This window comes from Naegleria fowleri (assembly GCF_008403515.1).
Source record: "Naegleria fowleri strain ATCC 30894 chromosome Unknown tig29, whole genome shotgun sequence".
Taxonomy (NCBI): domain Eukaryota; phylum Heterolobosea; class Eutetramitea; order Acrasida; family Naegleriidae; genus Naegleria; species Naegleria fowleri.
In genome coordinates, this window is record NW_025407961.1 from 219,917 (window position 1) to 244,074 (window position 24,158).

The window sequence follows — 24,158 nt, forward strand, 5'->3', positions numbered from 1 at the left end:
ATTTCGTTTTGATTAAATTTATTTTGCTTCCGTTTTCTCATGCATTTGAAAGGTCAGATCTGCATTTCACAAATCAATGATCAAAACCGATCAAAAAGACAACCGACAAGCTGTTCGAAAGGGTTCCGTTCGACAATCATTGATCAGAGTGAAAGAGTCTTCTGCTGTTTCACACGATCTAAAAACTTGTTCATTGATCCATTGATTCAACATGAGATAAAAGAAGAGTTTAAACTCTTTAATAATACTATCAGTCGGAAATTCGTTCACACAAGGACACTTGTCTCATGTCTTTGGAAGAAAATAGATGAAAACGACGCAAAATCATGAGAAAAATTTTCCATTTTCAATTTGAAACCCAAACGCAAAGGAAGGTGGCATGCACGAATTATGTCCCCTGGTTCACATAAGACTTCCTTTTTCGAACGGTCCTTGTCCTTTCACACACAAAGCGCATCACCACAACAAATTAACATGGTGGTGGTCACATGCAACACAACAAAACTTCATCTAACCTTTAAAAACCATTGAGAGGAAGGACAAAAAAGAATCAACTCATCCCAGACCACCAACAATGATGAGAACGCGAAAGGACAACCACCAACAACCGTCAGGACAAAACCCAACAACTCCTAATAGTCCATTGCCAGCACTAATTAACCGAAAACTCCTAACTGAGATGCAAGATGACAAGAAGCTTTGCACACAACATCGACGCCTCCCTCATCATTATCATCAACACATTGACACTTCCTCGACATCCCACAGCAGTTCATGTTCCACCAGTGGATCCGATGGAACAATTTCTAAATCTAGGAACACTTCTTCACCTGACATTCCTGTGCATGTTTTTAAAGCATTCGAAGCAAAACCAACAAAAGATTGGAAACTTCGATCAAGAAAACGCTCCTCTCAATGTATTTCTCTAAAGGAAATTCTCTCTGTACTTCATTTGACTCAACATCAGGCTTGTAAATTATTAGGATGCAGTGTTTCAACTGTAAAGAGAAGATTCAGTGATTTGAAAGATCAAATCGGACTCACTCAATGGCCAAAAGATTACTTTGATTTAGAAGGTTCTGTCTTGTTTAAAAAGATCTATCCCTTGTCTTTGAATTTCATCCTCAATGAAGAGGAGGATGATTCTCTCCAAGAAAGCAACGCGAATGAACAGCAAAGAAAGAAAAAGAAAATGAATTAAGGCTGCATGGATCAGATGCACCATATATGAACCGTTCTTGAGAGTTTACTGTAATTTTATAAACTGCCAATGCATTTCGGCTGTCCATTGGCCTTAACTCTCTGCATCTTTAATGCCATCATTGGATATCTGATAGACGGCTTCAGCCTCTGGGAGAGAAGGAGAATCATAAATCTTGCAAATTCTCTGTTCGGCTCTGCCTTTTCTCAGATACAAGCGTGTGGTGCTCGCGTGTCCAAGAATGTGGCCTCCAACAGGTTTCTTTGGGTCGGCAGTGAACATGCTTGCACCAGAAGGGTCAGCCTGAACCTGGTTTGTGATAAAGACAGCAACATTAAACTCTTCTGCCAACTTCATCAAACTTGACAAGTACTGTCCTAACTTTTGTTGCCTCTCGCTCAATTCTCCTCGTCCGCAATAGTCCACTCTGAATAAAGCAGTAACAGAATCAACAATAAGGAGACGATAGGTGTCTTCGGCAAATTTAGCAGTGAGTTGAGGCAACAATTGCATTTGATGGTCACTGGTGTAGGCTCGTGCCACCAGAATGTTCGAGAGTGCATCTTCAGCACTCAGACCAAATCTCTCTGCAATGGGTCCAATTCTTTCGGGTCTGAAAGTTCCTTCAGAATCAATGACAGCAACTTTACCGCAACCTCCACCTTGTGCTTTGGGTAATTGTGCCGTAACACAAAGAGTGTGGCACATCTGAGTCTTGCCCGTCCTAAATTCGCCAAATACTTCGGTAATGGACATGGTTTCAATTCCACCTCCAAGAAGATTGTCCAGCGTGGAGGAGCCTGTTGTGATTCGAATGACCCGTTTCCGACGATTCATGAAATCATTTCCAGTGACGAATCCAGAGAAACTAATCTTTGAGGTTGCCTCTAAAATTTTGTCAACTTTTGCCTCACTCAAGCCTTTAATGGAACACAACTTCTTTTTAGTTCTCATCATGATCGACTCTACAGTATAAATACCGGCTTCTTTCAACTAGGAATTAAATATTATGAGTTGAACAGTAACAAGCAAGAAGGAACAACTAACCTTTTTAATATCAGCAGCTCCAATGCCGACCTCTTGAAGCTTATCAATCAAACTCCAACTCTGATCTTCATCTTCACGATTACCTGTGGCAGATTCTTCTTCTTGATTTTCCTCTTCTTCCTCCTCGGGTTGCGATTCCTTTTGCTTTTGCTTTCCCATTGTGTCCAAACTAATGAATTAAGGTTTATATTGTAGATGATTTTTTTAAATTGATCAGGCTAGTCAATTGTGAGGGCGACCTTATTCAGTTGTAAACTTTACAACAACCAACGGGTAAAGTTTACAGTTGACTAACGCCTTTAAATCAACAAAATAAGAGAATTTTCGTGTTGAACACAAATTTATTTCAATAATGCTAAATGTTTCAAAATTGCAAAGTTAGGTACTCCAAAACCAGAGATGGGATCCCATCCTTTTGCGGCAGGAAAACCTTGAGGACATGGAGCTACAGTATTAACACCATGAGTAATGTCGTAGAAAGCTGATGGAGTAATTCCAGCATGTTGATAAATCCAAATATTAAGGAATCCTAGTGGCTTCTTTCCAGCCTTGAATCTAGCATCATTCATCAAAGCGACTACACCCGAGAAGCATGGAGTGGATGCTGAGGTTCCAGCGACATTTTTCACAACTCCACCCACGAATACTTGATAATTCACACCCAAGCTAGCAACGTCAGGATAGGCTCGTCCAGAAATGTTGAAGAAACTTGTGGAAGGGGCACCATTTTGATTCAGATATGTCTTGACAGCATTGGCTTGATATTTAGGTTGCGCATAGTAATTTGAAAAACCACCGCCACTCCACGATGTGCTTTCTTCCCACCAATTTTCTGTTGATGGAGTAGTTGCACCAACGCTGGTGACCCAAGGACTAGATGTTGGCCATCTATTGAAAATACAAGAGTCAATATGACTTGTTAAGGAAGAACACAAGACAATGTAAAACTTACTCTGGTTGGAATTGAGTGCCTTCATTGTTGCATCGACTTCCATTGTCTCCACTGGCGATCATAATTGTTCGTCCTGTGACTCCAAATTTAATAAATTCAGCATCGAGTTGTTCAGCCATTGGTCTGGTGGCTTGGTATTCAATATCTCCATATGAAACGCTATGTACCCATGGAGATTGGTCACCCATTTCTTGTTGCTTAATAATCCAATCATAAAAAGGTTCTTGCTCTGTGATTGGATTAATTCCTGGAGTGGAAACGAATGTAGTGTTAATCTTGTATCCAACACCCATCAAGTATTGAATGTCTAAACTAGCCTCAACACCAGGGTTCGACTCAATATTTGGTCCCACAAGCTTTGGAAGTTGCTTTTCGAGTCCATAAGTATTTTGGAAAAGAACCAAATCACTAGTGCTATAGTATTGTTGTAAAAAGCTGGCAACTGCTTGAGAGCTTTTTGGATCGACAGATGCAGGGAAAGTAATGTTGTATCTGGACCAAATAACTTGTGGTGTAATCGGAAAATCATTTGGTGTACGAGAGCGTTGAGAATCGCTGAAAATAATCTTTCTTTCAACAGTAGGGAAGCGAACCAAACCGGAAATCATGGTTACAGCTTGTGCAAGTTTTTCTGGCATGGAATATCCAATTTCAGATCTAAAAACAACATCTCCTGTTTTTTCATGTCTATATGCTTGCATATCGGCCTTCAAATATTTGTTCACTGAGCTCAATGGAAGCAATGCACTCACAAAGTTTTCATGCTTTGAAATTTTAACAATAATAGCTCCAGGAATACTCTTGATATAATTCAAAACAAGTTCCTTATGTTCGGATCGTGGAGTAGTCATGGCTGCCACTTGGCTCATCGTCAAGTAATTTTCATGTTGTGGCGAAGAAGGATCCGAAACAGCTAAAAGTAATTGAGTCAATTTATCGATATTTTGATTCTTTAAAGCAAATGTTAGATGTAACATTTGATTTTCGTTTGTGCTTCTCTTTCCATTCTCAGAAGCAATCTTTTTCCATTGTTCAGGAACAAAGAGAGCTGGTCCTCTTTTCGATGCATCATTCATACGTTGGGAAGAACCGAGCCTTTCCGTTTCCATCCTTACATAATTCGATGATTTTAATAAATCATCCGCAAGTGTATCGGATGGTGAAATTAGAGCTGCCAAGGAGTCCGTTGATGAGAAGGTGATCATCATCACCAACAGCAGCAGTCCTTTGAGCAACGAGGAGGTCATTGTTTTCGAGTTGAGCATTTTTTTGGAACTTTTCAAAAAAATAGGTATTTCAAGACAGGAATTTCTTAGAGTCGGAGCTATCCGGAGTGTTGTGTGAAAAAACTCCTTGGTTTATTGGAGATTACCTCACAACAATTTTTCGACATGAATTTTCGACTTGGCAGCGAGTCAACTTTCCACCTTCTTTCGAAACTCCTTTTTACTTTTTGTCTTGATTTAATCTTCGGCGAATAAGGATTACAATGACAACAGGAGAAACCACAAAAAGCAACAATACATGAATAGGACGAACTTTTTCAATGTAGCTGAGCTTATTCTCGACAGATATCAAATGTTCAGATCCAAACAAAAACACTTGACGAATCAAACTTGCCGCAGCCACTGAGGCACTTGAAAGTGAGCTAATCTCTTCATAGTTCAGAAATTGTTTCAACAAGTCTGGATCCATTGGAAGAGCTGCCACATCTCGATTCATCTCTTTCACTCTTCTCATTTTCCTTTTGATATGAGAGGAATGCTCAAGTATGAACGCAATATTCTCAGAGAGCTCCAACTCATCTTCTGTATGAATGATTCGAGCAATTCCAATGTCTTCAGCACGAATCGCATTCAAATGCTGATCTCCAAAGATGGGCATGATGAGAAGAGGAACTTGAGATTGGACCGATTCGAATATGGAATGACTTCCTCCATGGGTAATGAACATGGCCACAGAGAGATGTCTAAGAACATGCACTTGGGCAACCCATGGCTTGATGAACAATTTGTGTCTCCATTCCGACAGGATCTCATCCATCTTAAAGTTGGAGGATGCCAAAAGAACACTTGGACGTTGAGGTTGTGAGAAGATGGATTGAAGGATGGTTTGGAGATGATGTGAGGACACCTTGACTTTGGTTCCGAAAGCAATATAGATCACGGTTTGATTGTTGCTTGCTTGTTCATCAAGCCACTTGATTTCTTCACTTTTTGAGGGATCTTGACTTGTGTCGAGAGTCATTTGGCTGAATTTGGGTTTGGAACTCATGGATTTTTCAATATAATTATATCCAACAAATTTGTGAGTATTTGGAACTGGATAGGAATATTCAAAGTTTCCCTGAAGAGTTAAATGGATGGTCAACTTGTCCACGGGTTCAATAAAGGGCTGACTACTTGGAGGAATTCCATATCTTGCTCTTGCTTGATTGAATTGAGACATCAAATGGAAAGCAGTCCATCCAAGTTTTGCAAATTCAAACACCTGTTCATAAATTTGATGAACCAAGCAGGCAACAATCAAAATTCCAATTCTCTCCGATTATGTCTATTTCGGATCTCATCAAACCATTCACAAATTAATACGTGAGAAGGGAGATCCTAAAACAAAGACTGTTCGAGTTTCCTTGATGAATCGAAATGCAATCATTCTTTCTGACAAACACATGTTGAAAGAGTTACTCATTGTGAAAGGAAATAACTTTATCAAACCATCGGCGACCTATGACGCTTTCAATATCTTTGGTCAGAATATTCTTTCTATTTTAGATGCCAATAGTGAGGCATGGAAGAATCATCATCGTGTCGCTTCAGGTGCATTTGCTTCCAAGAATTTGGAATACATGTCCACAGTGGCAGCCAATAGTGTCGATTTGATTCGAAATATGAAATGGGAAAAGGAAATTGAAGCATCCAAGACGAAGAGTATCATCATTGATACCAATTCAGATTTCTCAGATATTACATTGGATGTTTTGGGTAAGGCTGGATTTGGTAAGTTTTCAAAAAATTTGAGTTCTTTTTTCAAAATTGTGTTAATGATGATGACGAATTCATAAATGTATTTTCACCACATGTGCACACACAACATTCCATTTAATTAACAAACATCCTTGCTTACAGGTTTGGACTTTTCCATCTTTGACCAAGTCAGTAAAGATGGTCGAAATTTCAGAAAAGCTCTCGAACTCATGTTCACAAAGGGCATTATTTTGAGAAGATTCTTATTGAACAATTCATTTCTTTCATGGACTCTTCCATACTTGTCTCAATGGATGGGTGTGACACAAGCACATCAAGTGGTGAGTGACAAGTTGGATGAAATTATTCGTGAAAGAAGAAATGAAATCATCCAAAGAGGAGATTCCACATCGCAGTCTGAAACTTAAGATTCTTCTTCAGATGAACGAAAAGACTTGTTGAGTGTTCTTGTGGAAGCCAATGTGAATGAAAAGGGACTATTGAATGATGAAGAGTTGAAATCAGATGCCTTTATCTTTTCATTGGCAGGACATGAGGTGAGTGTGGATTGTCGCATCTTGTCACTAATCTTTCTGGAATTCATTCTTTTAATGTCATGGCGTGTGCATTCTTATTTTGAAATTGTGAATTGTGAAAACTTTAGACCACTTCGACTGCACTTCAATGGACATGTTATGAATTAGCAAAACGTCCTGAAATTCAACAACGTGCCAAAGAAGAGGTGGATGCACTCTTGGGAAAGGGTGTCCATGCTCGTGCTCCAAACTATGAGGATTATCCTCAATTGAATTATGTGAATGCTGTCATTATGGAATCGACGAGACTGCATCCACCAGTGACTCAGGTCGTTCGAGTTGCTAAAAAGACCACTCCAGTGGGTGATTTTGTCATTCCAAAGGATTATGGAGTGCTCGTGAGTATTTATTGTGCCAATCGAAGTGAACATAATTGGGAACATGCTGAATCATTCATTCCAGAACGTTTTCCAATGAATGCTGAAGAACAAGTGAAAATTCAACACGATTTTTCATGGATTCCATTCTCTGCTGGAAACAGAAAATGCATTGGATTTAAATTTGCGCTCATTGAGGAATGTACCATCTTGTCTCGAATGTTGCAATTTTACACTTTTGAATTAGGAAATGACGAATCCAATCCAAAGGATCGAGTGTTTGATGTGAAAGGTGTCACTGTTCGACTTTTTGAGTTTCCAAAAGATTTCTGATGAGATGGACACGTGTGTCAAAAGTTCAACAAATCATCATTATTCTTGCAATCCTGATGAACCTTCCTTTTTAAGATTTAATTGATTGGAAAATGTAAAAAAATTTAAACAAAGAAAGAGCTTTGCCAATTCTCAACCTAAGTATTTCAGTTTAGAATACTTTCTCTCAAAGTTGTCCATTCTCGACACTATTCGTTTCACCTCAAGTTTACTCCCATTCAACCCTTGTGATTACATTGAAACAGTTTCAATTCTCTCTCTCTCACCGATCGATCACCAATGGCTTCTCATCCAACCCTCATCCACAACAAAACCAATGAATCATCCTCATCATCCTCTTCTGATGAACCACACCACTCCTATCCAAGGACCATGAGAGCTCACCTTGTTGAGAATTATTGCGATCATCCCGATTTCATTCTGAAACAAGACTTCCCTGTTCCACCTCTCCTTTCAGACACTCAACTCTTGGTTCATCTGAAAGCCTTTTCTCTCAATCCAGCAGATTATAAAACTCGAAACGGATGTGCCAAACTGCTCTTTCCATTACGTTTTCCGGCTGTATTGGGCAAAGATGGATCTGGGCAAGTGGTTGCTACAGGTTCCAAGGTGCTAAAATTCAAACCAGGTGATTCCATCGTCGGTTGTCAGAGTGGCAATCGTTCGGGAACGTTTGCAGAATTTGCTGTCTTTGAGGAAAGTGAATGCACGTTGAAACCAAAGGAACTCTCTCATGTACAGGCAAGTGCTTTCCCAACAGCAGGTTTGACCATGATTGAGGCTTTTCGAACACATCCCGAGATGGCTCCAATCATTGAGAGAGAGTCTCAGAAATTGCTGAATGATGATCGGAATCAGTTCAATGATGATGATTATCAACATAAACCCAATGAAGAACAAGAACGAGAGGATGATGATCAACATAAACCCAAATTGAATATCATGATTATTGGAGCGAGTGGTGGAATTGGATGCATGAGTCTCATGTTTGTCAAGAACTTTCTCTCTCGATTCTTCCGAGTCAATAAGCTCATTGCTGTGTGTTCGGGAAAGAATGAACGAGTGGTCTCAGAGTTGGGAGCAAATGTGGTGATTGATTACATGAAAACAAGTGCCCGTCATGGACCTCAGACGATTCATGACGAGGGAGAAGTTAATGATGATGAAAATTCGAGATTGCCAAGTGTGTGTCAACTGCTTCGTAAGGAACATGGGGTGGAGTTTGTGGACTTTGTTTTGGATTGTTATGGTGGATATTATTACTATGATGATGTGTGTAGTCACTTGTCGAATTCAAATGTAGTAACTTCAAATGGATCCGTGAAACGAACATTCTTCACTACTGTGAATCCACCCGGCATTGACTCATTGAATTTCACAAATCTCCTCAAAATGGCTTATTTGATGTTGAGCACGAAAATGAAATCTTGGCTTTCCTATTCTTATCCAGTGTTCCAGTTGGCTTCCTTTGAAGCGACTAATGAAAGATATTTCAAATTATTACTTGAACAAGTAGCTATTGCTTCATGTGATGCAAAGAATATGGAACAGACAATAATGGTCGAAAATCTTCCCCTCACTGTTTACTCGTTTGATGAAATTAAGGAAGCACATGTTGTTCTTGAATCAAAAAGAGCTGTAGGAAAACTGGTGATAGATATGGAGAAAGAATGAATGATTGTGTCAGATCCCAAAATGTAAAATACTGTCTACTTGTCAAATTACATTTTTAGAAACAGAAGAAAAATAGTAAGGCCCAATTCAAACCGCGATATTGAACCTATCGCATTTTTCATTGTTTTTAGCCATCTCTAGATGTTCAAAATCCAGATGTGTTCTTTGAGGGTTGACATGTTTGTGATCACAAGTGAGTGTTTGACTTTTAAGTTTTTTGAATGAAACTGCCACAACAATTTTGTGCAATGGATTTGATGCCACATGCTTGGTTTCATTAAAAAAAGAACATGATCTTTCTTCGACGTTTCTCTAAAACAAAGACAGAGAGTGCTCGCAATAAGGAAAATTCTTCGAATAATGGAAAAAACAACTCATTTCTTCGCACCAAAAACAACAGTTTTGATCATATTGCAACCAACAAAGTCTCCCTTCAACTTCTTCACTCGTTTCATCATGAAGTGAATGATGATTGCTGCGATCATTCCAGCACGCCCTCAACAATTCGAGAGAAAATTCAGCAATACTATTCTATTGAATCTTTGATTGAACTTCAAGATCCAGAGGCACTTGACATTCTTCGAGATTATCTTCGACAACGCAAGAATGAAGAATACTTGTCCTTTCTTGAAATGAGGAGAGATTTTAGAGAACGACAAAACAACATCATGATTCGGAACAGACAAAGTTGCTCTCGTGATCGATCCATTGATTTCGACGACGAGTTCGATTCCTTCATTGTGATCGATACCAACAATGTTTTATCCTCTTCTCCATCTTCTTCTTCTTCTTCATTAAAACCTAACGATTGGTTACTCTTTGATGAAATGAACGCCATTTTCAACAAGTTTTTAAACTGGGACAGTGAACATTGCATGAACGTACCATCCCAAATAAGGGAACAAATTCAAAAGGTGATGAACGATATTCATCGACTCAATAATACAAGACGACCGAGATTATCAATAACGAGTTCTGCCTCCAATTCTTCATCAAAGTCCTTCACTTCACCTGCTTCACCTTCTTCAGTGATTTCAAGAACTTTTCGAGCGAGTGTTGGAGATTTTTCAGATCATGAATCGTCCATGGAATGGCAATCTCCACTCCAATATCCTTACGCCAGCGTTGACATGAAGGATCTAAGAGATCGAATTCAAAACTGTTTGAACACTCTTACTACCGTGGTTATGTTACAATTCAATAATGAAATTATGCCACATTTTAAAAAGACGGAAGAGTTCAAAACGTTTATCATTGCCAAACTCATTGAATTAAGTTCACAAGAAGGAGGTTGTGGTGTGAACACACGGATTGAAGATATTTTGAATCAAAATGAATTGTCAGAATATGTGAAAACTTTTTCAAAAATGAAATTAATAAGGATGGAACAAATCAAAGATTTCACATCGAATGACCTTAGAGAAAAAATTGGTGTGAAAAAGGTGGGACATTTGAAACGAATAGAAAGATTGATTAGTGAATACAATGCAAGACCAATCCTCAAATAAATGAATAAATACCTTGACTAATAATTCCAATAATATTCTTGAAATAATGTTATTGAATTATCAATTTAACTCCTCTCAGAACATCATGAATCTTAATTAAGAGAGGTTCATGTTCAATAGTGCTCTTTTGATTGTGAATTTTGTCAATATTTTCAAAAGTGCTCACAGGACTTTGTAGGAAGCCTCCAAAAACGTCATCTTTGTGTGCCTTTGAAAAATCTTGAACAGAGTCAAATCTTGGTAAATCAATATATTTTTGTTCGTAGAACGAAAATTGTGAAATCTTAAAACCATTCTTACTACTTGATCGTAATCCCCTGATGTCTAACATGATTTTCATATTCTTGTAATCGCTTCTAAAACTATTTGGAGCTGTAATTGAAATAGTCATTCCACTAGAGGAATCATCTCTTTGATACTTCACATGAATTCCATGAGAGTAAATGGTTTGCTCCTCTTCCATATTTTCAGAAGGATAGTGAATAGCAAGTGTAAGGTATCCACCATGGGTTTTAGATGTTCCAAAGGTGTTGGCATAATCTGTAGTGATGTTAAGAGGAATGATACTTCCTGCTCTGTAGAAAACTGGGAATTGTTCAAAGGTTGAGTAATTGAATACTTCTGCTCCACTTGCGTCAAATACAACGTTGTGATTGAAATAATCAATCCATTTGCCAGTTGGGAATGTAACCACAACATATGGCGATGAGCTCAACATTGGTGTCACAAGAATATCCTTTCCCAATGTGTATGTCCATGTATCTGGTGTGAATAGTGTCCATGATCTGGAGATGAATGTTGTAAATGATCCCTTAATTGTTCATGAAACACTTACGCTAGTGGGTTCATAATGCTTTGATGGTTGTTGTAGGCAGCTATACCTGTTGAGTAAAGAAATGGATTAAGTTCATAGTGAATATGAACAAATTTTCTGTAAATACTTGTCACATTGATTGTAGCGTCATCATAGTTCCAAGCTGTTGTACATTCAAAAAAATGAATAATATTTCAACTTTTTCATAAATCTTAACCTTAATACATACGTTCATGAGGGCCATCTCCACCATTTTCCATCAAACTATTAAATGCTCCCATTTGGAACCATCTAATAAACAAAGCCAGCTCTCGTTTCTGAGGGCCTCTATATCCACCAATGTCACTTCCAAATCCGACGTACTTATTCCATGCAGAGTGGAACATATTTAATAGAGCATCTTGCATACCTTGGAATGTTGGATCTTGATCTCCCACCCAACCACTAAAAACAACATCCCTTGGGGCAAAGTCCAGAAATATTTTTCCAAAATATGAATCTACTGGTCGAGCCATGATGAGACCATCTCCTCTTACTTGTTTGGTGTAATAGAAAAAGTCTCTATAATACATGTCAGCATATTCGCGTTCTGAGATGTGACCTTTTTTACCATAAATGTAAATAAATTCATAGACATATGGGTCAGTTCCATCACATTTCTTTTTTGAATATACAAAGAATAATTAAGCAAGATTAAGCAAGAACTGAAATGAATCATGTTACCTACCCATCCATCAATTCCTTCCTTTGGATCCGTTTGATTCAAAATTAACACATTATCCAATTGTTTGTGCCACCAATTCACAGCATCTGGGTTTGAGTAATCGATAAAACTTCCTCTTCCATGCCACCATTTCACTGTTGCTCCATCATTCAAATAGAACCCTGATATATTGAAAGTTACAATATCATTTCAGTTGTTTTTCAGTCCATTCCAAAAATCCAATGAACAAATTAACTGTACCTTTTTGTTTTCCATCATTATAATTTGGAGAGTCTGTATCCACCACAGAAGTAGCCCAACAAATGACTTTTACATTCATCGAGTGCAGTTGTTTCACAAATTGATAAAAGTTTGGGAATTTAGTTCTTTGGGTGAAACAATGTTGGAATTGGACCAAAAGCATCATCACATTCTAATCACTTACTTGTCGACCACAAAATTATTAATTCCTGTACTCCATTCGGAATCAACATCAATAGCACCCACTGGAATATCCAATGCTAAATATCGATTCACTAAATTAAGGAGTACTTGTTGGTTCTCTCTTGTATGATCAATCCTAGAGAAACACAAGACAATGAGGCCATCCAAGATGGCATAATCATGATACCATTAAAAAAGGAAATATTTCAGTATGGACCATCATCATGTATAGCCAACAACAACAAACCACTTACCACACCCAGTGATGATGAGCCCATTCCGCATATGGAGCTTGCTGTAGAGGAATTGGAGGAACCACATAGGAAGCACCTTGAAACCACCCTCTTTCAGCAGCTTCTATCGGCTGAACAACAGTTACCGACATCATCATCACCACCACGACAAACAACAACATCATCCACAAATAAGAGGATGACGATCGTGCGAAAAGTTTTTTCGTCAATTCAAGCCTTTGCATTTTTTAAATCTGAGATGATCCCATTAGTCTCTTCAAAGAGAGGCTTCTGACTTTCAAAAGAAAGTATCTAGGTATGCGTTTCAAAAGATCATCCTCTTTGAACCTTCGTGCTCATCAAGCCAATGTGCGAATGATGGATATTCTTCAAATAACGCATTAACAAATTCACCAATTTCATCTTCAAAAAAAATGATCATACCTGTTCGTTGCTTTACTTGTGGAAAAGTTATCGGAAACAAGTGGGACAAGTACCTCCAACTTTTGAACTCGGAGTATCCTGAGAAGTAAGTATATTGGCTCGATAATAATTGGGAGAGGAGTGTGCTAAAGAAGAGGATGAATTATTGAATTTAATTTTGTTTATCCAATTTTATGATCGGAATAATATTTGGTATGATGATAATGACGATAATTTTAAACAGCGATGCTTTAAATACTTTAGGATTGAAGAGATATTGTTGCAGAAGAATGTTACTCACTCATGTAGAACTCATTGAAAAATTGTTGTTATATAATACTACCGATAAGGACGAAGAACAAGAAGATGTACACAATGTCTAAATTTTTCTTTTCACCTATTAATTATCTAATTATTTACGCTAGATTCTTTTGATATTTCCAATAAACACCCCTCCTTCTTCAATAGGAAGGAAATCTTGCAGTCTCATTGTTTGTCTAACATTAAAGAGTCAATAACGTTGAAAAAAATGTTGTCTTACAACAGCGACAGCAACAGTGATGACAGTAACCATCATGAGAAAAGTTTATTGGAAGAAAAGGAAGAAAGAAGCCAAAGCAGTGACGATGATAAAGCGTTTTCAATTGAGACTCTTTACGGTGATCTCTTAACAGACAACAAGAAAGGTCATTTCAAGTGAAAGAGTAAAATTGTAATTCAATCAAGTCAAACAAAGAGTTTCATGAAGTCCATTACTTGAAACATGTACTTTTCACAAGATTGACCAGCCTCTATTTGGTCAATTGTCATGGCGACCTGTTGGTCATTAAGTCATGCTTACTTACTTCATTGCCTCATGTTCAAGTGTTATCTGTAGCTGATAATAATATTACATTTCAATGGCTATGGTGTGGAAAAAACATTACAACTGCCAAAAATTGGTTTACAAAGGCCATGTCCAAGCTCAACTCCAACGCGGTGACATCAACCACAACGAATTCAATTACCCAGAAGCATTGGAATAGTATCTCAAAGCTGCAGAAGGAAATTCGAAAGCTAATATTTTTCGACATTCAGTTTCAATCTCATTGAAGAAAGGTATTTGTTTAGTGACATCTATTTCAATTCGATTTTCATAAGTTAAATTTTGATACGATATCGAAATGTAGAAAGCATTTATGTGTGAAATTTTCGAACGCTCAATCACAGCAAGTATGGCAACAAACTTGGATAATAATATCTGAATACTGAAACAGCAATATTCGTGGCAACACCAACCTGAATTCCAAGAACAAGTCTCTTTGACAATGCCTTTCGTTCCAACAATGCCACAACAGTGATAATTCCAAAGAAAAAGCCAAGCAACACTCCCAAAAAGAACGTATAGACATTTCCGACACGATCATTGCGTTGCTGTTCCTGTAATTGTTGTTGTTGTTCTTGTTGTTGAGGAGTGAGTGATCGTGTTGTTGTTGAACTCATTCCTGTTGTGGTGGTGGTGGTGGTGTTTGGAAATGACGATGAAGGTGTTGTTGTTGTTGTTGATTCATTCATCCATTCCTGCTCAATGTGATACAGGTCATTCTGAGAGAGTTGTCCTCTCCGATGCATGTCGATCAGGTGACTACGTGAGGCATAGAATTGTCTTCTCACTTCATTTACTTCTTCTCGTACTAATCCTGCATTCAATAAGACATCAAAGCCTTGATAGAAGGCTCCTACAGGTGTTTGAAGAGAAATATTATTCGTTGCAGATGATGATGAATGGTTCTGCTTTTCGGAGAATGTACAATGAATAAACGAATGATTTTCAATATGAAACACAGAGATGGGCAATAACTCGAAATTGACATGATGATGAGGAAGAGCATTTGAATGTGTTGCTCCAGTCAATAAACGTCCATTATGAATAAGCCTAATGCATGGCTTCCGAGAGTATTCATTCCGAAGGCTTTCATGTTTCATAATGCATTGATCGATAATGAGGCGAATCAGTTGTTGAAGTGTGGTGGAAGATCCTCTCACGAGTAGGACTGAATGTGTTTCTCCAGAGTGAGAGAAACGAATTTTGAGGAGAAATTTCTCTTCGGAAACTAGCTTCGGGTGTTCCTTTGGGTCGACGTTGGTTTCTAACTGGTCGTGCTGTTGTGGTTCTTCTTCTTGTTGCTGACGATGAGGACTATCATTGTCTTGGTTTTTGACTTGCGACATTTTTATAATGAATGCAAATGAAATACTGATCATCATCAGTGTGACAAATTGATTTCCCACCTCAATATTGAAAGACAATTTCTAAAAATTTTAATTGACTATTGGCATACATCAGAGGGATCATGCAATAGTCACAATCATGTCCTTAGCTTTATCTAGTTATTCTTGGTCTTTACCTTAGAATAATCGAATGGTTTTTCATAGAAAACCATATTCAATAAAAGCAACAATGGAATGATAAAGTAAACAGAATAAGTGCCCAATAAGAATGCATTGTGATTGAGATACTCCTTATCAAACAAAAATACAGCCATAATTGGAACAAGAGTGGTCATCACGTGAGCTGAATAGATAATGGCAGGAATACGGATCCAATTCTTTCCAGCAACAAAAGCATAGAGAGCAATAAAGAAGAATGGAAGTTGAACAAAGATTTCACAGACACCAAAGGAAGCAAACCAAACAGGAAGCTTTGCCATGAGCAGGTCTATAAAATTTACCCAATGATGCAACAACAAATATTTCATTTTTCAACAGATTTCAATCATCACGTGAAAGAGGATTAAAAATTCATGCTGTCATTTTCAATCAATTTGTGAATGACTAGTACATACCTTGATAGGGTTCAATCCATTGTTCTTTCAAAATTTGTTGAAGGAAAGGAGGATATAATTGTGGAAGATAGGGAGAAAGAATTGGCTAATAAAGTGAGTTCAAAAAAGTCATGAATCGGATTTCATTGCAAGATGTTTGATAAAGATCATTCGATCAGAATCTCTCATAGTTCATTATAGGAATACACTTACTTGAGCATCAATGAAAATCGTGATTGGAATGTGACTCAGGAAATAGAAGAAGAACAACAAATGCAAAGGACGAGAGAAGATGGATGGGACTTCTGAAGCCATTTTTTAAGTGGTTTTTCTTTTGGCGGAAAGAGTTGTCGAAGTCCGACAACCAACGTGGTAATTGGTCACACTTCAAGGCGATCATCATCGATGGGACCACCAATTACAGAACATTCGAGAGTAACGATCGTTAAGCATTTTGCATAATGGAACGCAATAGAGACGCTTTCGAAAAAGTGTAATTTCTGTCACCTTCCACGACAATCATTGTTTTATCTTTTTCATATTTTAAGATCTTGAAATTTGAATTTCACAAATGCGCCAAGTTGGGAGAGAGGCAGATAATCTCAAATACTGTGGATAACACTTAAATACTGAAAGGGTTCAACTGGTTTGTGAAGCATCTCAAAAAAACCCGCCAAACAAAATTTTTTGGAATTTTTAAATTGAAAAAAAATACACATGTCCGATATTCAGATCGATGCGGTTGCTTTCGAGAGAAGGCTTGCACGGTTGTTTGATCACTACGACAAACACAAGGATACCCTCTATGAGAATAGCACAGTGTTTCAAATTTTTATGGGCGGAGTGAATGAAGATGAAAAGAGTGAATATGTTTTACATAAATTATTATTGTTGTGGTTGATTGGATATGAATTCACCGAAACAATTGTATCCTTTGAACCAAAGACAAGAACCGTACACTTTTTCACAAGGTATGTGCATCAAATTCATCAAGATGCAATTCATCCGATAACGTTATTTAACTCGTTTTTAACAAATGATGATGTTAATTTGTTCAATATGTTTTCATTGCATCATCACAGTCCAAAGAAAGTCAAAATTTTGCAAGGCCTTCCTAATCCATCAGACAAGATTAAAATTATGGAAAAAGACAAGAAGCGAACAAGCTCAGACTTTTTTGCTTCTCTTTCACTAGGTGCACACACTGTGATTGGTGTGATTGAAGGAGAAAAGCATACTGGAGCATTGTACAAAGATTATGCCGATACATTGAAGAAACATAAAACAGTCGACATCAAAGTTGCGTTCCTGGATTTACTTGCTAGCAAAGAAGCAGAAGAAGTGCAAATCATCAAACCATCATGCCAATATACTTCTAAGCTGTTTAAGAAAATTGTCACAGATATGGAAGGTATTATCGATGAAGGAAAAGAAATTACACATATTGACTTTGCTAAGAAGATCGAAGGCGTAGTGACCAGAGCTGCTGGAGATATGGACTTGTCTTTGGCTTTCAACCCAATTATTCAATCAGGAGGCGGATATAATCTCAAGCTTGACTTTAACGACGGCAATGTGAAATCTGATGACCATATTCTCAAGTTTGACAATATTATTTTGATGTTTGGATTGAGATACAAATCATATTGTTCTTTCGTAGCAAGAACTTATTTTATTGATGCAAGTAGAGAAAAGGAAATGGACTATGAAATTTTGTACTCTGTTTATGATTTCCTTGTCAAGAAGAAGATTAGAGTTGGTGCAACTTTGGACAGCATTTATATTTCTGCCAGAGAATTTTTGAGAAAGAAGAAACCTGAATTGGTTCCTTACTTCTCCTCAAAAGTTGGTTTTGGCATTGGATTGCAACCTTGTTCTTCTACATTGGAAATTGCTGAGGGCAATAACACAGAGATAACTAATAACATGACGTTTGTCCTTCAACTAGGTTTAGAAAATGTGCCAGAACCTAATAATCCTCCATACACAATGTACATTGCTGATACCATAGTCGTGTCCACTGATGATTATGTGAATGAAAAGAATGCTGTCAAGGACGTTGAATTCCATGAAGAATGCCAAATCTTAACACGTGTTAAAATTGAATACAGCCAAGTCTCATATTCTATTCAGGATGAAGATGAAGTTGAAGAAGTCGAACCAGAGGACATTGACGAAAAGTTTGGACAACGTCAAAAGCGTGGAGCAGCTATTGCCAGTGGTTTAGTCAGAGGCAGCAATGAAGCCACTGACTCATCTGTCATCACAGAAGAAGAGAGAAGAAAGAGACAATTAGCATTACTTCAAAAGAAGAGAGAAGAATATGCTGGAAATGAAGGTTCATCGAGTACAAGCGCACGAAAGAAGAAGCAATCTATCGATGAAAAGTTTGCTAATGGAGACCTTTTCAGCTACAAGGGCGTTGTACCAAAGAATATTGCTTTACCTAGTAATCAAATTGTGGTTGACAAGAGAAATCACACTGTCTTGTTGCCAATTAATGGCGCACATGTTCCATTCCACATTGCTTCTATTAAGAACGTCAGCAAGACCGATGAAGGGGAATATGTTCATCTCAGAATTAACTTTAACAACACAAAACAAAACTTTGGAAAAGTCTATGAACCAGCCAAGAAATTTAAGGATCACGTGTTTATCAAAGAAGTCTCCTATCGTGCTAAAGATTCGAAGAGATTGGAGAGTGCCATGAGAGAAATTTTAGAGTTGAGAAAGCAAATTGGCCAAGAAGAACGAGACCGAGAATTCAATGAAAAGAATAAGGAAGTTGAACAACCCAAATTGAAATTAGTGAGTAAGGGACAAAAAGCACCAAGACTTGCCGATATTTTCATGAGACCACCTGGTAAAAAACAAGTAGGTGTGATTGAAGCTCATGAAAATGGTTTGAGGTTCTCAAGTAATAAGGGTGCTAAAATTGATATTATGTATTCGAACATTAAGCATGCCTTTTTCCAAGAAGCAAAGAATGATATCATTGTTCTAATCCATTTCCATCTCAAGCATCCTGTCATGATTGGTAAAAAGTCCTATCAAGATGTTCAATTCTTCACAGAAGTTATTGAAGAATTTGATCACCTGGTTGGTAGACACAGACGACAAGCTGTTTCTGAAAGAGAGGCCATTGAAGAGGAAGAAAGAGAACGCTTGTTGAAGATCAAATTGAATAAGGAGTTTGCAAGTTTTGTTAAAAAGGTTGAAGAAAAATCAGGAATTGAATTTGAAATTCCATTCCGTAATTTGGAATTCTCAGGTGTACCTTCTACTGGTCGATCGAATGTGAACCTTGTACCAACTGTGAATTGCTTGGTTTCCTTATCAGAAAGTCCATTCTTTGTGTTAACTATGGATGAAGTTGAAATTGCTCACTTTGAAAGAATCAAATTTGGTTTAAAGAACTTTGATCTCGTATTTATTATGAAAGATCTCACCACCTATTACACTATTACATCCATACCTATTGAGAAGTTGGAATCGATCAAAGATTGGCTCACTGACAGCAATGTTCTATACTTTGAAGGAGCCCAATCATTGAAGTGGGGTCCAATCCTTAAAACCATTCGAGAGGAACCTAATTGGGATCCATACGGTGAAGCTGGTTGGAATTCATTCTTGATGATGAGTGGAGAAGAAGCAGAAACTGATGAGGAGGAGGGTGAACATGAAGATGAATACGAACCATCTTCTGGAGAAGAGGAGCAGGAAGACGATGAAGAAGATGAAGAAATGTATATTGACTCTGACGATGACGAAGATGACGACTTTAGTGCTGAAGAGGAGGAAGATGCTCCAACATGGGAAGAATTGGAAAATGAAGCCATGGAAGAAGATGCTCAAAAACGAGCACGTGATGCTGATATAAGTGACGATGAAGAAGACTATCATAAACCAAAGAAAAACAAGAAGAAGAAATAAGAGTTGTCAAATTGTATAAATCACCAACTCCATTTACACTTTTGTTTCCTCAAGCTCTGTCTGAGGCAGTACAACTTGAGCAGTTGCCACATGTTGTTCTTTCTGAGCTGTGGTTTCTTTCTTTTGAATTCCAAAAGTTGGCAATTTTCCTTTCTTATGAAACACAATTAGTGTTGTAATCAGCCGCAACTCCAACTGCGCACAATATCAATGGAACAAAGAGTCCAAAGGTGAGGCCCACTCCAAGAGCCACTGAATTAGAGTCATAAATATAAACTCCAACACCAGCATTGTTGCTGTTGCCTTGAGCGATTGCCATGGTTGACATGATACCGTCCAAAAGACTCAAGGCATTGGTTGATATGGCAGCATTCAATTTGGACAAATCACACGAACAATTGGGAATTGAAACATTTCCTAACTCTTCCAATGAGACTTGTGACACTCCTTCGAAAGTACACAAGCTGTTGCCAGATCCCCAAATGGACTGATCTACCACTTCACACTGGATGACTTTTTTTTTAATAAGAGATCCAAAGATTTCAGATTTTCAGAGCTAAATCTCACCAATTCAGCATTTGTTCGTTGTGAACGCAACACAAATTTATCCAATGCGTCACTACTCACCACAGAACCATACAACAACGCAAATAGATTATTGCTATCAGTAGTAGAGTTACCTTGCCATAATTCATTTGTGGAGATGTTTCGAATGGCAGAACGAGACAATATCAATTGAAGGAATGTTTTTGTGAGTTTTGGTGCCATTTCAGTGTCGAAACTGATATTTCTAATGATAGTTCCCAACGTTTTGACAATCTTTGAAGTGAGAATATTTGTCAATGATTTTGGTGAAGTTTGCATAAAGGAGAACAAGGATGTCAAAAGGTCATTTGTAGCTCTCACACCAGATGCAAACATAAATTCTCTTCGTTGAGTCAAAACGGAGACTTGTTGAAGGTAATAATACAAGTTCTGAACATAAACAATTCCAGGTTGATTGAACATGTTATCGAAAATGACTTTCATCGGAGAAGACATTAATTCCAATGAAGACGTAACCAAAACAGGTAAATTAGAATTCTTGACTTTTGATGTGATAGATTCTGGTGAATAAAGAACCAAGGAGCAAGTAATTAAATTCTGTCTCAAAAACTCTTTTGCAGTCACAAGGGAATCTTTTTGTTGATGGAAATGTTATTCTCAGTCTCTTGGTAGCGCACACTCCAACTCATGGGATCAGCTGTAATATCCAAACTAATCAAAGATTGCATTCTCACACTTCCTAATGGAGAGGTTGTTTGCAAATACACAGGCTGTGAAATTCCTCCAATCATGTCTCTCATTGCTGTAAATATGATTGGGAGTGAATTGAAACTTGGAGTTACTTGGTAGGATCCAATAAACAAAGCATAAGTACCAGACGATGGTGTTAATGGAACAGGCGTTATGGATAGGGTAGAAACGGTACAAGAGAGCGTCACTTGTTCACCCACAGCAGCATATACTTTGGAGTTTTGGCATGAAAAACTTGAAGGGGTCACGGTCATGTATTCGAGTTGAAGATTGACAGTTTTAGTCGAGGATGAACTAAGTTTGATCTCAAAATCCACTTTGAGGGAGGCCAATTTACAATTTTGAGAAGACACTACAATCTCTAAACTGTATGTTTGTTCATCATCCGAATAAGGTATCTTTGAGAGTTGATTTTTAAAACCTGCTGAAATGATTTGACAAGTCTGTTCGGAGTTGATTGCATCCGGAGACACAAAGGTCACCTGTGTCACAATTCCATTATAGTAACTTGCCTCGTTGAGAGAATAGGAGCATTTGATGGAAACCATTCGATTACCTTGCAAGGTATCATATTGTGAGCTCAAATTCACTAGGCTCTTGAATGTTCATCGTAATGTCCATGGTAAAGGGCTCGCTTGAAAAATAGGCTGATAAATAATAATCAAATTGAATTTTTCCAGTTAAAACACTTCGAGAAAAAGATAATGCAGAAACTGAGAGAGAAGTACCTGCGTTAGTAATTGAGATGGCAGGTTCAGAGGACCTAATATTCATATAGGGAATGTTATTGAAACAATTTGGATTTCGAGAGAAGTGGAAAGCGAAAGGGCAATTGCATCCCTGGAAAGAACGTCAAGAGTGACCTTGAAATTAGCATCTCTTTCAAAGGTGTCATATATACTTTCGAGCAGTGTGAAATTAAAGACCTTAGTTTTACCAAAAGCAGTAATAAAGGTAATCGAGAGATTTAACCTTCCATTCACAGTCATTCCATAAGGAATCATGACCACCGTCTTATCACGCGAGTTTCGAAGGATTGTCTTCAAAGTGTCAGAGACCCCAGGGGTGGTCGCTTCCCAAATCAATTGATAGTTTGTTCTACCGTCAAATTGAAAGGGGTAAATTTCCACTCTGTTATCGTGACATCTACTCAACACCTGATAAAGACGATTGGTGATCAGTAATGAAAGTGATGGTTCTTTGTAAACATAAAATTGATCACTGATAGGTATAGAGATATAAATGGGTGATTGAACTGGATTGTTATACAACCACAGGACATTAATTTCCATGACTGTGCCTGGAACAAACGTTGCACTGTAGTCTCCTGTTATGGTAATGGTGTAATTGAAACCTGTGTGATTAAAAAGTCTGGAGTTAATCATCGTCAAAGAGGTGTAAGACGAGTCTCGTGTGAAACTGCACCGAATAGTACTAAAGAATTTCAAACTATTGCTAGACAAAATCCTATCACAAGTATTGGATCCAGATTTTTGAGGTGACATGAATAGACTTGACATTTTGAGTTGTAAAGTGTTTCCATTGTCAAGCATATTCAAATTTCCAAGAATGGTATTTGAACAGTCCGCTCCGTAGTTTCCATCAATACACACCTCACAGAAAGGAGGTTTTCTGAGTGGTACGGAACAAAGGCTGCAATTTGCTCCTGTAGCATTTGCTTTGCATGAACATTTGTCGTACGACAAACAATTTCCGTTTCCTGAACAGATAAGATCTGATTGATCCTTTGAAATTCCAAAGCATCTCCAGTCGCTACAATTTGCACCTGAATATCCGTTAATGCATTGGCAAGTATCATTTGAGACACAGATTCCTTTTCCTGAGCAGACCAAAGAGGAATTATTGGGTATACCAAAGCAATTGAAATTTTCACACCGAGTTCCATTAAAATTTTCGTAGCATTTACATGAATTTGGTTTCTCACAGATGCCGTGTGAAGAGCACACATCACTGCTTAAAGAGTTAAATCCGTAACAAACAGGTAAGGAGCACTGTTTTCCAGTGTAAATGGTATCATTAGTACATTGACAAGTGTCAGGTCCAACACATTTTCCATTTCCAGAGCCAGCCAAAGTGTCATTGTTCATGAATCCATAGCATTTAGTGTATTGACACATATCTCCAAAATATCCAGGATCACAAATGCTTTGATCTTGCACAAGGAGGCTTTCTGCAGCTTGGCAAGTTCCTTTTCCGCTGCACACATTTGCAGCAACATTCAATGAAGATTGATTGTGGCAAAATGCATAGGGTTGACAATTATGGAAATCTGAAACAGAGACATTGGAACAAGAACATTGATTTGGACCTATACATTGTCCAAGCCCAGAACAGGCATTGGAATCGAACTTGGAAATTCCATAACAAGTAGGAATAGAACAAGCGGCTCCAGTATAACCAGCGTTGCAATCACAATTTAAAGGGAGACTGTCTCTTACATCTCCTGTAATGTACCCAATAGCGTCAATGAAATCACCATGCCTCACCAATCACGTTTTCTGTCGTTTATGTCGTCATCACAAGAATGTGAAATTTTTCAAATGGAAAACACATTCAAAATGAATGTAAATTCAATTGAAAAGTTCGTATCAACTCACCTGTGGAAGCAATGTTGGTAATAGTCCTTCTGTTGATATCTCTTGACTGTCCATATTCAAAAGTTTGTTTGTTTGTGACAATTTTCATGTAACAAAGTGAATTAATTGTTCCGAAAAAACCATGATTATATGTTTCAGTGACGAATTGTTGGAAAATCTCATCAGGATCGAACGTGATCGTTCGGAGGAGATTCCAAGTGAAATTGGAGAAGATCCATCGAAGAATCCAAATTCCAGAGATGCTACCTCTTGTCTGAAATCTCCAAAGGTGATGTATCTAACTTTTATAGTGATTG

General features: G+C 37.8%; 13 protein-coding genes across 13 annotated transcripts; 6 read left to right on the forward strand and 7 right to left on the reverse strand.

Moving 5' to 3' along the window:
- Positions 1-577: 577 nt before the first annotated feature.
- FDP41_002323 (uncharacterized protein) lies at positions 578-1,201 on the forward strand (the record flags this gene model as incomplete). The annotated part of the gene is made up of 1 exon (XM_044705505.1): positions 578-1,201. The coding sequence occupies one exon, from the start codon at positions 578-580 to the stop codon at positions 1,199-1,201; it is 624 nt and encodes a 207-aa protein (XP_044563216.1).
- Positions 1,202-1,294: 93 nt separating this feature from the next.
- On the reverse strand, positions 1,295-2,407 carry FDP41_002324 (uncharacterized protein; the record flags this gene model as incomplete). The annotated part of the gene is made up of 2 exons (XM_044705506.1): positions 1,295-2,194; positions 2,249-2,407. The coding sequence occupies 2 exons, from the start codon at positions 2,405-2,407 to the stop codon at positions 1,295-1,297; spliced, it is 1,059 nt and encodes a 352-aa protein (XP_044563217.1).
- Positions 2,408-2,589: 182 nt separating this feature from the next.
- On the reverse strand, positions 2,590-4,465 carry FDP41_002325 (uncharacterized protein; the record flags this gene model as incomplete). Its single annotated transcript, XM_044705507.1, has 2 exons — positions 2,590-3,136; positions 3,201-4,465. 2 exons carry the CDS (start codon positions 4,463-4,465, stop codon positions 2,590-2,592), a joined length of 1,812 nt encoding a protein of 603 aa, XP_044563218.1.
- A 181-nt stretch (positions 4,466-4,646) lies between these two features.
- FDP41_002326 (uncharacterized protein) lies at positions 4,647-5,648 on the reverse strand (the record flags this gene model as incomplete). The annotated part of the gene is made up of 1 exon (XM_044705508.1): positions 4,647-5,648. The coding sequence occupies one exon, from the start codon at positions 5,646-5,648 to the stop codon at positions 4,647-4,649; it is 1,002 nt and encodes a 333-aa protein (XP_044563219.1).
- A 223-nt stretch (positions 5,649-5,871) lies between these two features.
- Positions 5,872-7,412, forward strand: FDP41_002327 (uncharacterized protein; the record flags this gene model as incomplete). Its single annotated transcript, XM_044705509.1, has 4 exons — positions 5,872-6,199; positions 6,329-6,507; positions 6,661-6,723; positions 6,831-7,412. 4 exons carry the CDS (start codon positions 5,872-5,874, stop codon positions 7,410-7,412), a joined length of 1,152 nt encoding a protein of 383 aa, XP_044563220.1.
- A 279-nt stretch (positions 7,413-7,691) lies between these two features.
- Positions 7,692-9,086, forward strand: FDP41_002328 (uncharacterized protein; the record flags this gene model as incomplete). Its single annotated transcript, XM_044705510.1, has 1 exon — positions 7,692-9,086. The coding sequence occupies one exon, from the start codon at positions 7,692-7,694 to the stop codon at positions 9,084-9,086; it is 1,395 nt and encodes a 464-aa protein (XP_044563221.1).
- Positions 9,087-9,376: 290 nt separating this feature from the next.
- On the forward strand, positions 9,377-10,594 carry FDP41_002329 (uncharacterized protein; the record flags this gene model as incomplete). The annotated part of the gene is made up of 1 exon (XM_044705511.1): positions 9,377-10,594. One exon carries the CDS (start codon positions 9,377-9,379, stop codon positions 10,592-10,594), a length of 1,218 nt encoding a protein of 405 aa, XP_044563222.1.
- Positions 10,595-10,643: 49 nt separating this feature from the next.
- FDP41_002330 (uncharacterized protein) lies at positions 10,644-12,940 on the reverse strand (the record flags this gene model as incomplete). Its single annotated transcript, XM_044705513.1, has 7 exons — positions 10,644-11,379; positions 11,430-11,571; positions 11,638-12,067; positions 12,136-12,293; positions 12,373-12,497; positions 12,557-12,691; positions 12,810-12,940. 7 exons carry the CDS (start codon positions 12,938-12,940, stop codon positions 10,644-10,646), a joined length of 1,857 nt encoding a protein of 618 aa, XP_044563223.1.
- Positions 12,941-13,222: 282 nt separating this feature from the next.
- Positions 13,223-13,594, forward strand: FDP41_002331 (uncharacterized protein; the record flags this gene model as incomplete). The annotated part of the gene is made up of 2 exons (XM_044705514.1): positions 13,223-13,317; positions 13,456-13,594. The coding sequence occupies 2 exons, from the start codon at positions 13,223-13,225 to the stop codon at positions 13,592-13,594; spliced, it is 234 nt and encodes a 77-aa protein (XP_044563224.1).
- An 820-nt stretch (positions 13,595-14,414) lies between these two features.
- Positions 14,415-15,422, reverse strand: FDP41_002332 (uncharacterized protein; the record flags this gene model as incomplete). The annotated part of the gene is made up of 1 exon (XM_044705515.1): positions 14,415-15,422. One exon carries the CDS (start codon positions 15,420-15,422, stop codon positions 14,415-14,417), a length of 1,008 nt encoding a protein of 335 aa, XP_044563225.1.
- Positions 15,423-15,577: 155 nt separating this feature from the next.
- FDP41_002333 (uncharacterized protein) lies at positions 15,578-16,330 on the reverse strand (the record flags this gene model as incomplete). The annotated part of the gene is made up of 3 exons (XM_044705516.1): positions 15,578-15,909; positions 16,037-16,121; positions 16,229-16,330. The coding sequence occupies 3 exons, from the start codon at positions 16,328-16,330 to the stop codon at positions 15,578-15,580; spliced, it is 519 nt and encodes a 172-aa protein (XP_044563226.1).
- Positions 16,331-16,732: 402 nt separating this feature from the next.
- FDP41_002334 (uncharacterized protein) lies at positions 16,733-19,948 on the forward strand (the record flags this gene model as incomplete). The annotated part of the gene is made up of 2 exons (XM_044705517.1): positions 16,733-16,986; positions 17,098-19,948. 2 exons carry the CDS (start codon positions 16,733-16,735, stop codon positions 19,946-19,948), a joined length of 3,105 nt encoding a protein of 1,034 aa, XP_044563227.1.
- Positions 19,949-20,102: 154 nt separating this feature from the next.
- FDP41_002335 (uncharacterized protein) lies at positions 20,103-23,950 on the reverse strand (the record flags this gene model as incomplete). The annotated part of the gene is made up of 5 exons (XM_044705518.1): positions 20,103-20,453; positions 20,576-21,054; positions 21,174-21,840; positions 22,108-23,708; positions 23,863-23,950. The coding sequence occupies 5 exons, from the start codon at positions 23,948-23,950 to the stop codon at positions 20,103-20,105; spliced, it is 3,186 nt and encodes a 1,061-aa protein (XP_044563228.1).
- Positions 23,951-24,158: the final 208 nt, after the last annotated feature.